Source organism: Lontra canadensis, unplaced genomic scaffold (genome assembly GCF_010015895.1).
Source record: "Lontra canadensis isolate GAN:19392208 unplaced genomic scaffold, GSC_riverotter_1.0 scaffold3, whole genome shotgun sequence".
NCBI lineage: Eukaryota > Metazoa > Chordata > Mammalia > Carnivora > Mustelidae > Lontra > Lontra canadensis.
The window spans coordinates 20,557,295-20,573,384 of NW_022630997.1; the positions used below are offsets into that span (position 1 = coordinate 20,557,295).

The 16,090-nt window shown below is 54.0% G+C and overlaps 1 protein-coding gene across 1 annotated transcript in view; it reads left to right on the forward strand.

The window, feature by feature from the left end:
• SLIT1 (slit guidance ligand 1) overlaps positions 1-16,090 on the forward strand; it is a 162,860-nt gene that overhangs the window by 128,820 nt on the left and 17,950 nt on the right. The window contains exons 19-25 of the mRNA XM_032883205.1: positions 703-846; positions 1,141-1,307; positions 3,237-3,369; positions 5,546-5,614; positions 8,465-8,536; positions 10,771-10,842; positions 11,675-11,746. Coding sequence (XP_032739096.1) covers positions 703-846; positions 1,141-1,307; positions 3,237-3,369; positions 5,546-5,614; positions 8,465-8,536; positions 10,771-10,842; positions 11,675-11,746 — 729 coding nt within the window. The remainder of the gene's footprint in view (positions 1-702; positions 847-1,140; positions 1,308-3,236; positions 3,370-5,545; positions 5,615-8,464; positions 8,537-10,770; positions 10,843-11,674; positions 11,747-16,090) is intronic.

The following is a 16,090-nucleotide window of genomic DNA, read 5'->3' on the forward strand; positions in this document are numbered from 1 at the left end:
GGCAAAGACTCAATGTGCTTATGTGTCCTTGATGACTAGTAAGTTTAAACATTTTTTATCAACTTTCATAAGCCATTTTAATTTCTTTTGTGAGTTACCTATCCTGGGTCAAGCTTGGTTTTGTTTGTGTGGGGGGGATTGAGCCAGGTTTTTGAGGGTGAACAGAGACTTTCACAGACATACGTGAGGAAAGGGGTCATTCTAGAAGGAAACCATAGCCAGGGAGGGGCGTGGTGATGCAGGCCCGGATGGCACGCCCGCAGGCCAGATGAGCGCAGGTGTGTCGCTCTCTCGGGGAGTGGGCAGACGCTTGTCCAGGGCTGAGTAAGACAGGCTCCCCCAGGTCACAGTAAAGAGGGGAGACGTTATTCTGTGGGCAGTCAGGGCACCCCTGGGGCTTCAGGCTGGACAGGAACACAACCAGGTGTAGGTTTAAGCAAGTGTCCCTGGGGGTGAATGTGGAGCTGGCCTGGCAGTGCCTTGGGCACCCAGGGAGTGAAGGCGGTGGCAGGATGGACAGGGGAGCATCTAGGGGGGAGGGTTCGGAGGGGGGCACAGGTGCAGGGGGTCCTGGTGCTGCAGTCCTCCATCTCGGCTCACTGCCTTGAGAGGAGACTTTTTGGGGGATCTGGGGGGGGGCACAGTGCGGGCAGCTGGATGGCGGAAGGGCACAGTGGGGGCTGCCCCCTTCCCACCCCCCAGGATGCTGAGGAACAACCGCATCAGCTGCATCCACAATGACAGCTTCACGGGCCTGCGCAACGTCCGCCTCCTCTCACTCTATGACAACCAGATCGCCACCATCTCGCCCGGGGCCTTCGACACCCTCCAGGCCCTCTCCACACTGTAAGTCGGGCCGGGAAGGTGGGCGGGCAGGCCTGGGGCTCTGACAGCAGTGTCCGCTCCCTGGCGGCCACCCGCCCTCCTGATGGTTGTTACTCACTGGGGGGGTGTCGGGAGCTCGTGTTCCCTGGGGTCCCACTGTGTCCGGATGCCATGTCTTCATAAGTGCTGGCCGTCTGGGAGGGAGCCCAGGGTGTCTGTGTGGCTGCGTGGCCTGTCCGCGGAGGCGCGAGAGGGCTCTGCAGGGAAACCGTGCCTGGCAGGGTGTGTTGCTGGTCACACGGCCGTCTCTTCCAGAAACCTACTGGCCAACCCTTTCAACTGCAACTGCCAGCTGGCCTGGCTGGGCGACTGGCTGCGGAGGAGGAAGATTGTGACCGGGAACCCGCGATGCCAGAACCCAGACTTTCTGCGGCAGATCCCCCTACAGGATGTGGCCTTCCCGGACTTCAGGTGTGAGGAGGGTAAGCTGTGGGCTCCTGGGCAGGAGGGGAGAGGCGGGCTGGCAGCCCTGGAGAGGAGGGCTCCGGTGTGTGTGTGGGGGGAGAGCACGGAGACCCCCCTCTTCGTTCTGCACCGACCCCTGCCTGGCAGCGGCTTCGTGGGATTTTAAAAACAATAATATGCTTATTGTTTAAAAAATGGGGAACTACGGATAAAAGAAGAAAATAAACATTACCTGTTATTCCATCACTCAGAAAAAAAATCACAGTTCACCCGTTAGTGTGTTTTTTAATAGAAGTATGCCTCACGCAGGGACAGATCTGCCTCCTGGCTGTGCCTCAGCGCTCCAAGCTCACAGCTTCCCCGTGTCCGTGAGGGGCAGTGGGACCTTCCCGGGCCCCCCTCCTCCCCGTGGGAAACCCGGTCACTTCTCACAGCCATGTCTGGGTGAGCCTGGCGCGGGACTTGATCCTAGACTTGATCCTGGGGCTCCAGGATCATGACCTGAGCCATGGGCAGACATTTAACCAATTGAGCCCCCAGGCGGCCCCTCTTTTTACTTTTCTTATTACAAAGGGAAGCATCATCATTTCCTTCAAAAGCAACCACAGATAATCCAAAAGAGTAAAAAGATCACACATATGTCCCCCCTCTTGCTTCCCAGCCCTGAATGACTCCTGTCACTAGTCGCTGTGTGACCTTCCTGAGCTTTACTGTGTGTGTGTGTATGTGTGTGTGTGCAAACACACCTGACACACCTAGGGTCAGGCAGTGCCGTCAGTGCGGACATTTGTGACATGAAATTCGTTGTGTGGAGAGTGTCGGGATGGATTTAACCACCCCTGCTGCTTGGTGTTCGGACACTCCCAGAGCTCTGCTCTCATGCCGGCACACTGCATGGCGGGACATCCTGGCAGACAGCTCTCTTCAACTCAGCCCCACAGGAGAACTTCCTCGAGGTGAAAAATGTGATGTTTTGCTGGGAGGTAGAATGAGGCGGCTGAGCAGGCAGGCTCTGGCAGCGGCCGGCTTCAATTCCTGTCCTGTGCCACCGCTTCCAGGCTAGGGGGACACTGGGCACGTTACCTTACCCCTCTGCCCTCAGTATCCTCATCTCTAAGTTGGGCTCATAGCACACCTGCCAGAGAGCTGGCTTGAGGACTCAGGGAATTCATCCATATTGCACGGTGCCTGCCCACAGCCAGCCTCCCCACCATCACGGTCACCTAGTGCCCTCAGCCACTCCTGCTGCGGTGTCCTTATTAGTTGTCCTGCCCCCAGTCAGAAGAAGGGAAGGCAGGCAGAGGCCTCTCAGCAGTATTTGCTGAATGAATGGATGATTACATGAAGGACGTGTGACAGGAGCCGGTTCTGCGTCGGCCGGATGTGGGCGTGGACCCTGCCAGGCCTCTGAGCGGCCTTCGGAGGTGAGCAGGTTAGGGACCCTCTCCAGGCCTCAGTAAAGTACACATCCATTCATGTGTTCACTCAGCTGGTCTGCTTTGAGGGCCGCTGTGTGCCAGGCTCTGCTCCAGGGGCTGGGGTCCTTCTGGGAGCAAAGAAAAGGAAAGAGACAAGCCTCTGTCCTTGGTACATGCATTCTAGGGGAGCTAGTGGCCTGTTAGTGCATGTTAAAGAGATGATGGTCAGCATAGAGTCTGGCACCCAGTAGGTGCTCAAGAAATGGTGTGTTGCCATCTTCCTTCTGTGCTGCGCCTTCGTCTACCTTGGATCTGAGGCAGGAGATTGACCCAAGACCCATCTCAACCTCAGAACAGGCCCGGGAGGCTTTGTTCCTGGTGGGGAAGGGGTACAGCTAAGAGGAGACTTCCTGGAGCCTGGGAGTCTGTCGGAGAAGGTCTTCCCAGGCACCGTGGAGCGGGGCGCCAGCCGCACGAGGCCCTAAGGCCTGTCCCCTCACTGACGTGGCTTCGGGCCTTCTTCCCCAGGCCAGGAGGAGGGGGGCTGCCTGCCCCGCCCCCAGTGCCCCCAGGAATGTTCCTGCCTGGACACAGTGGTCCGATGTAGCAACAAGCACCTCCAGGCCCTGCCCAAGGGCATCCCCAAGAACGTCACGGAACTGTGAGTAGCCCCAGGCCTGGCGTCGGGGGGACAAGGTGACAGAGAACAAACAGTGGTTGACAAGGGCTTGGAGTTAGGGTGTTGCAGGAGACACGGGTTCCAAGAAGACTTTGAGCTTTGGGGTGACACCCCCTGTAGTCACCCGCCAGCCTGAGTCACCCACAGTGGTTGCTTTCTCATTCTCAGCTGATGCCTGCTGTTCAAATAAGAAGTAACATGTGTTTTCCACTTCACATCACCTCCTCAGCGTCCCCTTCTGCGATGAAAGCTCCCACAGATGTGTATTTTTGCTGGCCATATGGTATTCTACCCCATGACTCTACTATGATCTACATAACAAATCCCCCTTTGCTGGAGAGTCGTTTCTAATGTTTCACTAGATTGTATTATTATAAATAGTGCCAAGGCAACTATCCCTTCAGTGAAGCTGCTAGTTAAAGAATAATGCATTGTTAGGACTCTTGCTGCCTTTTGCATTAACAGCCTTCCAGAAAAGTCCTTGCCTTTGCACCCCCTACTGGCCGGGTATGGAAATGGCCTTCCTCCCACCACTACCTCCCCACCCTTACCCGGTCAATTCTGGGCATCACGGTGCTAAATTCTTTGTTGATTTGGATGTGATATCTGAGCTTGCATGGGGGTGTAGATGTCTGCTTGTGTGACACACAGAGATGGAGAGCTGGGCTTCTTCAACAGACACCCCCAAATAAGAGGCTATGGTCCCTCCCCTGGGATTGGTCCCTCCAGGCTGTGCTTTTCTTCCCTTGCAGGGAGCACATGAGGTTTTCATTTGTGTTTCTATCTTTACCAGTGAGGCAGGATCTTTCCTCCCAAGCACATCAACCACTGCTGTCCTTGTCCTGTGGCCTGCCACCCTGTCCTTTGCCCAGTTTTCTGTCATCCCGTTAGTGACCTGCTTTCTCCTCGGTGCCTCATAGCAACCTTGAGCATAATGGGACAGGGGGGACAGCCTGCTTTCTTTGACAGAGGTTGCTGAAGTGCAGAGGCTGGGAAGGTCACTCAACTTCTCTAAGCCTTCGTTTTCCCAGCTGTCAAAGGGGGCCACGGGGATGTATTGACAGGGTCGCATGAGATGGGTGGGAAGTCACTTTGTATGACACAGTGATGGGTCAGAGTGAGTAAGGCCCTGGTTTTGCTGCTCTCTGGATCTTTGGAGGTTGGGGGTGGGCCATCCCGAGGGCTGTGGTTGGTGGGGGTCCAGAGCAGGGAGCCCAGCTGCGATTTCAGCTCCTGGTCTTTGGGCCACTGCTTAGCAAGGATGGCTGGGGGCAGGTAGGTGACCTTCACAGCATCTTGAATCCCAAGCACCATCCCACAAACAAGGGGAAGCTTGGGGAGTGTTAGGATTTCTGGTGGCCTTGGCTTTGAGAACCACAACTTGGGAGGTGGTGTATATAGTGTGTCCCAGCAGGGAGACCAAGGTTGGGGAACAGACAGAGGCAGCTGCAGGAGTCCAGGCATGGGTGATCGTGTGCAGTCAGGGGAGATGTGAGTCTGGAACACAGCAAATGAGCAGCGACCAGTAGGCGGGAGAGTCAGCGGCCCTGGGGCACGTTGAGTGAGTGGGAGCATCCCCATCAGGGTCCTGAGCCTAGGTGGGTAGGACATGCGTGCGATGCTGATGGAGTCAGAGGAAGCCAGTTTGGGTGGAAAAGCACTGAGCTCAGGTTTGGGCCTGTCTGGTTCTGGGGCTTCCACAGGACCAGCCTCACGCACTTTGCCAGCAGGAGCAGAGGGGCCCTGCTAGCTGGTGAGGGGCCTGGCCTGGAAGGTGGGCCTGGGAGGGACCAATGTGCAGATCAGTCCTGTCTGGCCAGGAAAACCATGGGGGCAGAGAGGGGATGGGTGAGGGGCCCAGCAGTGAGCCTCCAGGGGGGTGCCCACCAACAGGGAGGAGGCTGAGAGGGTGAGGCAGGGGAAGGAAGGAAGCTGAGGGAGGCTTTGTGTCTCAGGTCTTTTACCAAGTTCTTTGGCTGGCACCTACCCACGTGCTTAAGAGAGTGCATGTTTTCTCCTCCGGATAGCGATGCTGGACCAGTTGTGTGGCCTGCGTGGAGGGGAGGAGAGGAGCGGAGTGGAGTGGAGCAGAGCCAGCAAGACTGCTGGGGCAGGGAGGCTTCCCAGCACCCACTAACAGTTGTGTTCTCTCCCGTAGCTACCTGGACGGGAATCAGTTCACACTTGTTCCAGGACAGCTGTCCACCTTCAAGTACCTGCAGCTTGTGTGAGTATCCAGGCCTCTCAAGAATCCCAGGCCTGGGGCACCTGGGTGGCTCAGTGGGTTGAGCCTCTGCCTTCGGCTCGGGTCGTGATCTCAGGGTCCTGGGATCAAGTCCCGCATCAGGCTCTCTGCTCAGCAGGGAGCCTGCTTCCCTCTCTCTCTCTGCCTGCCTCTCTGTCTACATGTGATCTTTCTCTGTCAAATAAATAAATAAAATCTTTAAAAAAAAAAAAAAAAAGAATCCCAGGCCTGCCTCAGAGGCCAGGGGGCCCCTGGTATCTAACCCTCTGGCTCCAGGTTTCCTGGGATTCCCTACCACCCCACTTTGGGCTGATCAGGTTTTGAATTTTGCCCCTTCCCACCTAGAAGGTCCTTGCATAGAGCTGTGTTGCCACCTAGTGTTCATGCTTGGGAATGGCATGTTCCCGGCTCACGTGGGCTGGACCCTGTCCACTTCTGCCTAGCGCATCACCCCAAGCCTCCCTCTGGGCTGAAAATGATTGCTAACGAGGGTCATCCTGGCGAAGGAGAGAGCCAGAGCAGAAGAGGCTGATGGGAAACTTCTCAGTTCCACCATGGTCCCCAGGCCAAACATGAAATATGGCAGCTACAAATTCACATCTGTGACTCTTTTTCTTTAGGCTAACATCTTTTTCTGTTATTTCACCCTACGAAAGTACATGAGATAAGCCTCAGAATAACTTCAGTTCCTCTTAGCCTTCCAGCCTAATTAACACTTCACCTCAGTTCTCCTGGTCTGCTCATTGGCCAGATTCTCCCCCAAAAGAAGTCCAGATAGATGGCCTTCCATCTCAGTCGGGCTTGGAGCAGAGCTCTGCAGGTGCGGTAAATAGACCAGGCGTCCCTAGAGGACTGTTGGTCACGGGTCCACAGCTAGATAAGAAACTTGTACCAGAAGGTAAATCAATGTCTTGCTTCCTTCACTGACAAAGTGTTACTGTGACAAACCTATTAGCTAAACTACATCGTGTGTTTCAGTGTCATAAGTGATATGGACTTTGGCAGAAGTTCCTGGTTGTGGGACATTTGGTTCAGGGACCGGCTACTCTGAGTAGCACTGACTTCCAGAATCTCAAAGCTCTGGTGTATCTGTCTTTGCTAAAGACCTAGCAGATGTGTTTTGTCTGTTCCCATGGTGGGGAGGGGACAGAGGGCAGTGGTTTGGTGGCTGGTGACAGAGTAGCAAAGACGTAGACACCCTTTCTCTGCTCTGATTTGGGGCAGCTGCACTGGTGGCTCAGATACACCTGGGAGGGAGGGAGGGAGAGAGGACCGATGTGCAGCCAATCCTTGCCCATCACAAGGAGGGGCCACCCAGTGTGCTGAGTGCTAAGTGGGTCCTAAGTGCCAAGTGGGTCCTAAGAACAAGGGACTGGTCTTGAATGAGATTAGCTAGAAGAATGTTCATGAAGGCAAGTTGAAGGCAGAGCATATGGTTTCATGTTACAAATATTTCCTGAGCCAAGAGAGGCACGAAGTGAGGAGATATGAAGGTCCCTAAGTCATGGCCCTCCCCCTAAAAGTGGTGGTCTGGGGGGCATGCAGAGGGAGACTTGGGGCACACAAAGTCATGGGACTGATGAGTGTTCCAACAGAGGGAAATGCACATTAGGGCTCTGGCTCAAAGTGGCGGGGGTGGGGGGTGGCGGCAGGTGGTGATGGACTCAGTGTGGGGGGCTGGGGCAGAGGCAGAGCTCACCAGGGGGCAGAGGAAACAGGGGCAAGAGAATGTCAGGAAGGGTAGCAAATCCACACCAGGCATGCGGGAACCAGTGAGGGAGAGGTGGGCCAGAACCCAGAGCACTTAGCAGGTGTCTGGGCCAATTTTTTAGGCAAGTGGGGGCCACTGCAGGATTTGGCAGGGAAGTGACTTAGTCAGATTTGTGTCTAGAAGGATGGTGGTGGTGCCCACCCACGTGGAAGATGGGTTGAAAGGGGGCAAAGCCGCAGGTACGAGATGAGGTAGCACCTGAGCCAGAAGCTGGGAGAGAGATGGAGCAGAAGGGGAGAGGAGGCTGAGAGAGAGGGGGTGGTGGGGCTGCTGGGGCTGGTGTTTCTGGGTGGGTGGGGGAAGACGCCAAGTTGTGGACTGGACTTTGAGTGTCTCTGGAGGGGAGTTCACAAGCCAGGCTGCTGGCCCCACAGAGAGCACTGTTGCCTGTGGTGGGGAGGGAAGCCTAGAGCATCCATCCCTGTCCCCTGAGGCTCCCAGAGTGGACTACGGGGAGAAGGTCTGAAGGCAGGTTTGGCTGGGAAAGAAGCTTCACCCAGAGACTGAGGAGGCGTGGCCAAGCAGGTGGAGGGAAGTGTGGGAAGCGAGTCTGGGGTCTGAGGAAGGAAAGATGGGGAGGGGAGGCGAGAAGTTTGAGAAGCGGGGTGTCAGCTGTGACCCTGGACGGGCTTCATCTGAGACCTCGTGTCTTCATTTGAAAAACGGTGGTTACTGTCTTCCCACTGGATTGGGGCAGGGCTAGGAAGGAGCCAGCTAAGTGCTAGCAAGAGGAGAAAGCACAGAACCCACTAGATCTGGTAGTTCAGAGGCAGCCCGTCTCCTCCGTGGGAGCATTTCCAGGGAGGAAGGGGGCAGAAGCCTGGGGTGGGGGTAAGGAAATGGAGACAGGCAGCCCTAGAAATGGAGTGGGGGTTCGGAGAGCAGAACAGAGCATTGTAGCTAGTTGTGCACCCAATGCCCCTCTCTACCACTCCTGCACCCCCCCCCCCGCCACCTGGCGGAGGGAGGGCTGCCATGGGCAGAGTGGGGGAGGGGAGGAGCCCATAGCTGAGAGCAGGCTAGAGTTCTTCCTTTCTAAACAATGTATTTTTGTCTTCCAGGGACTTGAGTAACAACAAGATCAGCTCCTTAAGCAATTCCTCCTTCACCAACATGAGCCAGCTCACCACCCTGTGAGTCCCGGGGCGGGGAGGCGGAGGGAGGGCACAAGCGCTCTGGCCATTGAGACGTCCCCCGAGCCCCACTGGCACCCACGGCATCACCCCTGGGGAGTGTGCCTGGGGTCTGCCAGCCGGAAAGAAAAGAACTAAATTTTTTATTTAAGGGAAATAGAGCATTCGCACAGAAAAATGCAAAAAATATAAATGTACCATTTAACAAATAGTCATAAAGCTGGCCCATATGTGAATACCTAAGGCAAAAAAATAGAACTCAACACCCCAAAAGTCCCCCCATCCCTTCCTGATCCCCCTTTCTCCCGTCTCCAGACTGTGCCTCACCTGACCTTTATGGCAATTACTTTTTGATTTTCTTTACAGTCTTGCCATCTACCTATGCAGTCCATACAAGGAAGTTTCATTTTGCCCATTTTTGAACTTATATTGAGCCAAGACCCAGAAAAATGGACAGGGTCATGACCCAGCCAGACGCCCCTGGAGCAGAACGTAGGCTCGAGGCCATGAAATGCTGGTTTCGTACCGGTGCTTATTTGCCATGGGGTCTAACATCAACTGGGTCCCCTGTCAGAGCCTTCCTGAGCCGGTGCTGAAGCTGCCGTCAGCTGGGCTGATTTTGCCCCCTCGGGGACATTTGGCCACATTGGAAACACTTTGGGGGGGGCAGGTCACGGCTGGAGGGGGCCGGGGGAGCCACTGGCCAGGGTTTTGCTGCTAAACACTAACAGAGAGTTGTCCGTAGTGCCGGGGCTGGGCAGTCCTGCTCTCAGTGATTCCGGCCCCTGCAAGGGGACACAGAGCCCGTCCCTGGGACAGGAGCATCTCCTCACTCTCATTATTTTAGAAAAGCCAGTTGTACGTACTGAAAGCCCACAGGTGGCTACAGCCTGACTTATGTTCCCATCCACGGAACCATTACCACAATCCATGCAGTGACCTCTTCCATCACCCCCAGAAGTCTCCTCACGCCCTGTGACAGCCCTTCCTCTGCCTCTCCTGCCCCCAGCACCGCCCACCCAGACTTCTATGGATGAGTGTGAACCACCTGGAGTTTTACATGAAGGGACTCCTCCCACAGTCCTCTCTCTTGTTTGGCTTCTCCAGCCAGCATAGTTACTCTGACCTTCCTCCCTGTCCCTGCATGGGGTCGCTCCCTGCTTCTGGTCAGTGAGTGGTGGTCTCCCACTGTATGGCTCCATATCTGTCACACCGCTGATGGACGTGTGAGGCTGTCGTGAGAGTTGTTTCCTTTACCGTCAACCTGCCTGTCTGCGCTTGCTCTTTCGTTCATTTGGAAGCTTTGGGGGAGAGTGGTGTAGCCTGTGGACCCAGGAAGCTGAGAAGGTGACTTAAAAAGCCAGCTTAGGGACTTAATTACAGCATCCTGGGGAAGTTCTCTCTCCCTGTAGGGCCTCAGTCCCCATATTTATGATGGAGCGAGGGGGTAGGGAAGGGGGGCGGTCACAGCCCCTTGCCAACACTGTCACAACTTCTTTGTCTTTTTTTTTTTTTTTTAACATTTTATTTATTTATTTGAGAGAGGGAGAGGGAGAGAACAGAGGGAGAAACAGACTCCCTGCTTAGCAGGGAGCTCAATGCAGGGCTTGATCCCAGGACCCTGAGATCATGACCTGAGCCAAAGGCAGAGGCTTAACCCACTGAGCCACCCAGGCGCCCCCATCACAGCTTCTTAATAGCACATCACTAGGTGGGCCCAGACTTCACCTGTCTTCTCCAGGAGTGAGGCTGGGACTGGTCAGGGGACAACTTAACAGGGACACCAACTCCGGCCATCACTGGGGCAGCCTCTGCAGGGGAGTGTGCCCAGTGTCCTCACTGAAGGCTCACGGGGAGCCGGGCACGGCGCGGTGAAGACTTCACCTGGGTCATTTCCCCTTACCCCCAGGAAAGCCCTACCAAGTTGTCATCGTTTTTGTCCCTGCTCTGCAGCTGAGGGAACTGAAGGAGGCATAAAAGGGCTAGGGCACGTGGCCAGGTCACAGGACTTACTAGCCTGGGGCTCAGCCTGTGCCCCCTCCCATGCTCAGGCCTCCCTCATTTTGCTGCTGAGCAACACCCCACCCCCTGCAGCCAGCCTGCAGGGTCCGGGTCCCTAAGTTGGCACCTCAAGGCTGGGTCCCCTCCCTGTCCTGGTCTCTCCTTCCTCCCCGCCCCCTCCCCCCCCCCCCCCCCCGCTCCCGTCCTCCCTCATCCTCCTTCTCTTCTCACAGGATCCTGAGCTACAACGCCCTCCAGTGCATCCCTCCTCTGGCCTTCCAGGGGCTGCGCTCCCTGCGCCTGCTGTAAGTCTCCCTGCTCTTCATTCCTCCATGAAAATCCAGCCCACCGTGGGGGTGGGGGGACTGTGACCCACCTGGTGGGCAGACATGTCTCCATGTGTGTGGCCCCAGCGGGGCCGATAGTGTCCCGAGATAGCAGGCCTGCCCATGCTCATTCAAGCCCCTCGGAGGCTGAAGAACGAATGGGAAACTGAGAAATGGAGGGTTGTGATCTGCCCCACATTGTGTTTGGGGGAGCAGTGTGTGTGGGGAGTGCCATCGAACATAAGGTGGCCCCTTGTTTGCCTGTGAGTTTCCGGTTCAGGTGGAGAATGTTCGAAGAGATTTGTGAACCTTTTCTAAGAATTCCTACTGGGAGGTTTTTGCCCTGTGATCAAAGCCCGCTGTCACACCTGTTAGGAGGGCCCCTTGACGATTCATGCATGGGACCCATCCCCTGCAGCCGAGCCTGGGGCACGGGGACATTCTTTACCCTCAACCTGTGGCTGGCCATGGTAACCTGTTCACCCAGGGGGAGCCTACGTCTCAGGCTCGCAGGCCAGGAGAGGGCGGGCACGGGGCACACACGTTCCATTGGCCTCGTAAACAGAAATAGAGCCTTGAGTTATTTGTGCTGGCAAAAACAAGCCCTCCAGGAGGGCTGGGCCACGGGGTCGTCTGCTTGCGTTATGAGGGGCTCCCTCTCCCTTGCCAGTGGCTAGCGGGGCCAGGTCTCTGAGCTGAGGGCCGTCTCCCTCTGGCCATGACAGACCCATGGAGGAGCACGACACACGCCTCCATCAGTTCTCGGATCTCTGTCCCCGGGTGAGGCACCGATAGCCTCTTTTCTCCTCAGGTCCCTGCATGGCAATGACATCTCCACCCTCCAAGAGGGCATCTTCACAGACGTGACCTCCTTGTCTCACCTGTAAGTAACTTCGGGCCAATTCTCGAGGCCTTTTTGGATTTCAACAGAGCTTGGATTCCAAGGAAGACCCCTCCCCCCACCTCCTGAGCTGGCAGAGTTGATGGCTTTTACCCTGAAGCTAGTCAAGCTCCTGAACTTCAAGCAGCCCCCATCTCAGACCCTTACATGTTGTTTCTTCAGTCCCAGCACTGGGGCTTGAGGACTGTTCTTCCTAAGCAGTCCTATGAGGAGTAATGCCCTTATGGACTGCGTCAGCTGACCTAATCCTCACAGCCTTCCCTCAACGTGGGTACAATGATCTCCATTTTACACATGAGGAAACAGGCCCAGAAAAATGGGAGAAGCTTGCCCAAAGCTGCACAGCTGGTAGGGGCCAGAGTCTTCTGGCTCAGAAGCCCGTGCTCTTAAGCATGGCTCCTCTCTGGAGCCTCTGACTTCACAGGGTGGGGGAAGAGCTCTGGATGTTTACTACCCCCAAGAAATGCTGTATTCGATGCAGGATTGCTTCCAGAGCCATTTAGCTGACAGGACCATGTGGCGTTGTAAAAGGCAGGATGTTCAGTTCCTCAAAAGGCTAAATGTGGAATTAGCCTGTGACCCAGCAAATCCACTCCTAAGCGTCTTTCCCAGATAATCAGAAGCAGATTCTCACAACAGAAAACTCGTACACCCGTGCCATAGCAGTATCCTTCACATGGTAGTCAAAAAGCAGAAGCAACTCGCGTTGTTGGACAGAAGGTGGTGTCCACATACAATGGGGTGTTTTCCAGCTGTAAGAAAGAAAGAAAGAAAGAAAGAAGGAAGAAGAGCCTGGCTCCGTTACAAACATGGCCAGGCCTTGGTGACATCCTGAGGGACGTAGGCTGGACGTGGAAGGACAGATGTTGTCTGATTCCTCTGACGTGGGGTACAGAATGGTCGACTTCCCAGCTAGAGGCAGGGGAAAGGAGGCTTCCGGGTGCCGGGAGCAGGAGCACGTGGGGAAGTCTTGTTCAGTGGGTAGGGAGTTCCTGTTCGGGGGTGACGAAGCACTTTAGAGCCCTAGAGTGGTGAGAGTTGCACAATATTGTGCTCATGGATGCCCCTGAACTGTACACTTAAAATGGCCCAAATGGCAAATTTTGCGTTGTGTGTATTTTTACCACAACTGAAAAAAAAGAAAGAAAAAGTAGCAGGGCCATGACAGGCCCATCCTGCTTCTGGGGGTGGGTCTGGGTGCTGAGCTCTCAGTCCCAGGTCCCAGCTCCAGGCCGAGGCAGGGATCAGGCCAGGAGCACGGCAGCCGGGGCGCCGGGGGTTCTTGGGACCCACACTCACGTGCACAGTGGAGCGCTGACACACTCCCTCAGAGAGCCCTTTGGAGCCCTCAGCATCGCCATCTGAGGCTCATTCTTCCCGTAATCTCACGGGATTTTCTCCATTGAGAAGACTTGCCTTTTCTTCATGCTCATCTCTGAAATCATAGTGTCTCGTAGCGTAGGGAATGAAACCATTACCTATAGTAAATGATCTATTTAATATGATAATATTTCTCCTCACTTCCTGAAGCATGTTATATCAGTAGTGCGTTAACCTTAGACTTGAGGAAATAAATAGTAATATGTACTGTTTATCGAGGGCCGGTACTTAACTGTGTGTGAATACTTTATCTGTTGTGTTTCGTTTACTCCAAGACTGAAGTGAGAAATAGGTATTGTGCTCACCAGTTCTGCGAGTTTGACGGGGACTGATTGAGCCCAGTGCCGGTCTGGACTCCGTGGGAAGAGTGCAGTGACTGACTCATGATGTCTACCATGGGATGAAAGGGAAAAAGGGCTCTAGGTTCTAGGTGGTAGGATTTATTATTTTCATTTTACATTTATTTATTTACATGTATTATTTGCATTTATTTACATTTATTATTTATATTTTCCACTCAGGCCCAGGCTCAGAAAAATGAAGCAGCTTCCCTAGGTCATAAAGCTAGGAAATGACAGAGACAGGATTGGAACTTAGGTGTATCTGATTCCAAAGCTATTTATTTATTCTATATTGCCTCAATAAATTATAACCTCAGTGAGCCAAGTGCTGAAGAATTTACTACCACCAACTTTCTGCCTTCTGTGACCATCAAGGATATTATAAAGCAAATTTAAAGGCAGCAGTGACTAACTTTGGGGAAGTCTGAGGAGCTTCACAGAGGGGGTGACATGGATGCTGCCATCAGAAACGGACTAGCTAGGGATTTGCCATTGGAGAAGATAGGGGAAGACATTCTAGGAGGAGGGAACAGCATGTACAAGGGCAAGATGGCAAGAAAGTAGATGACCTATTCAGGGATGTTGTCCAACATAGGATAATAGGGGGTTGGTTGGGTGAAGAGTGTGGGGTGGGAAGAGATGAATCTGGAAAGGGGCATTGGAATTCCATTGTGAAGGACCTTTTGTGCCATACTAAGGAGCGTGGACTTTATGTTACAAATAGAAGGGAATAGTGGTACAGTAGAGTTGTAGAAAGGTCCTGGAAAGCCATGGTGACGTGTGGAGGCCGGCTGGCATGGGACGAAGCAGGAGGGAGCCTGGCTAGAGACAGACAGTGGCTCTAGACAAAGGCCAGACAGGGGCCACATTGGTCATTACTCATGATGACTCCCATTCAACAGGGCCTTGTTTCCACCAGTATTTGGTGGTTGGTGGTTGTGAGCTCATTTCTTGCTGAAGTTTGGAATCCTGAGGACCTAAATTAGAGATGCTCCTCTCCAGAGTGTATCTGTGCTTGTCCTAGCGGGCACCAGGGCAGGAGTCGCCCAAGAGTTGGCATCCAGTGTCCCTGGCTCCTGGAGGTGCCCTTTGTTCCTACTATGACTCTGGCCTGGGCCTCTCCTCTTCACTAGCAGTATGTGGCGGGGAGGGGCCAGTAGGCAGAGGGTGCGGTGGAGGCTCAGGTCCACCATATTTAAACCTCTTGAACTCTAGAAGATCAGGATGTGTGGTGTTAGGGCCTTGTTTTGCCATCAACTTGCAGTGGGATGTCTGACAATTCATTCATCTCTTTGGGCCTCTTTCCTTGTCTGTACAAAGGTTATTTCTAGGGTCCACTATGGTCCATATACCATAATGATTGTGAGTGCTCATCACCATCCTAGGTTCCAATACCCTTCACACTTCTCTATTGTTAACTTTGATCTTCACTTTGCAGTTAGCTCATCTTTCCTCCACTTGTCTGTCTGTCCATCCATCCATCCATCCATCCAACCATCTCTTCATCAGAGAATATTTACTGTGTGCCAGTTCCTGAGCCAGTGCTCCAAACATCATGCTTCATTTCTCTAATCTGGCATTTTGTTGTCTGATTTACTGCGTGTCAGGAAGCTAGATTCCGAATTCATTAAGAATTCAGTTTGAAGGGGCGCCTGGGTGGCTCAGTGGGTTAAGCCGCTTCGGCTCAGGTCATGATTTCAGGGTCCTGGGATCAAGCCCCGCATCGGGCTCTCTGCTCAGCGGGGAGCCTGCTCCCCGCCCCCCACCTGCCTCTCTGCCTACTTGTGATCCCTCTCTCTCTGTCAAATAAATAAATAAAATCTTAAAAAAAAAAAAAGAATTCAGTGGGAAAAGTAAATACGGACTGATGAACTAGATCATGGCATGCCCACAGGACAGCATAGCAAGTAGTTAGAGCATTATGGTACTGTAATTTACTATTTGATGAAAACACGGCATAAGGAAGACCGGACACTTGGATTTCGCGGACACACATGTGTGAACACAAGACCTGGAAGGGAATACACAAAAATTAAATTAGTTACATTTATGGGACAATGGAGGATTCTTTTCTTTGTGAATTTGCTTTGCTTTCACACCGAGCTCCGTGCGTTCCTCATGCTTTTGGGCAGGGTTAGGGTTAGGCTGCTTCACGGGCACTCCCCGGCTGCCTGCTGGTGTCAGGAAGCTTCAGGGCAGGAGAAGGAGACAGTGCAGGGCATGAGGACGTTGCCTGAGAAGAGAACGGGCAGAGGAGGTACGACTCGGGTGGAGGCAATTCTGAAGTTCTAGTACGTGCTAAATCTGGGAAACAGCCATGGGAGAGCTATTTTGGCCGCAGTTACATTAGCCGAAGCCCATCAGGGTCTTGGCGTGGACACACCGAGTGTCTGCTGTTTCAGCGATTTCCAGGTTACACCGATGATCAACAACACGGGATTATTTACACCCTGGCGAGGGTGTAAACCTGAATCACAGCCCTTCTGGCTTGACGGGCAGCCTGCCTACTGTCCCCACCACTGCGCCTCGGCTGGGCCAGTGACTCTCCACTCTACCCCGAGCTCTCAGTCACTTTGGATGGGAAAAATGGCCCCGGGCAAAAGTG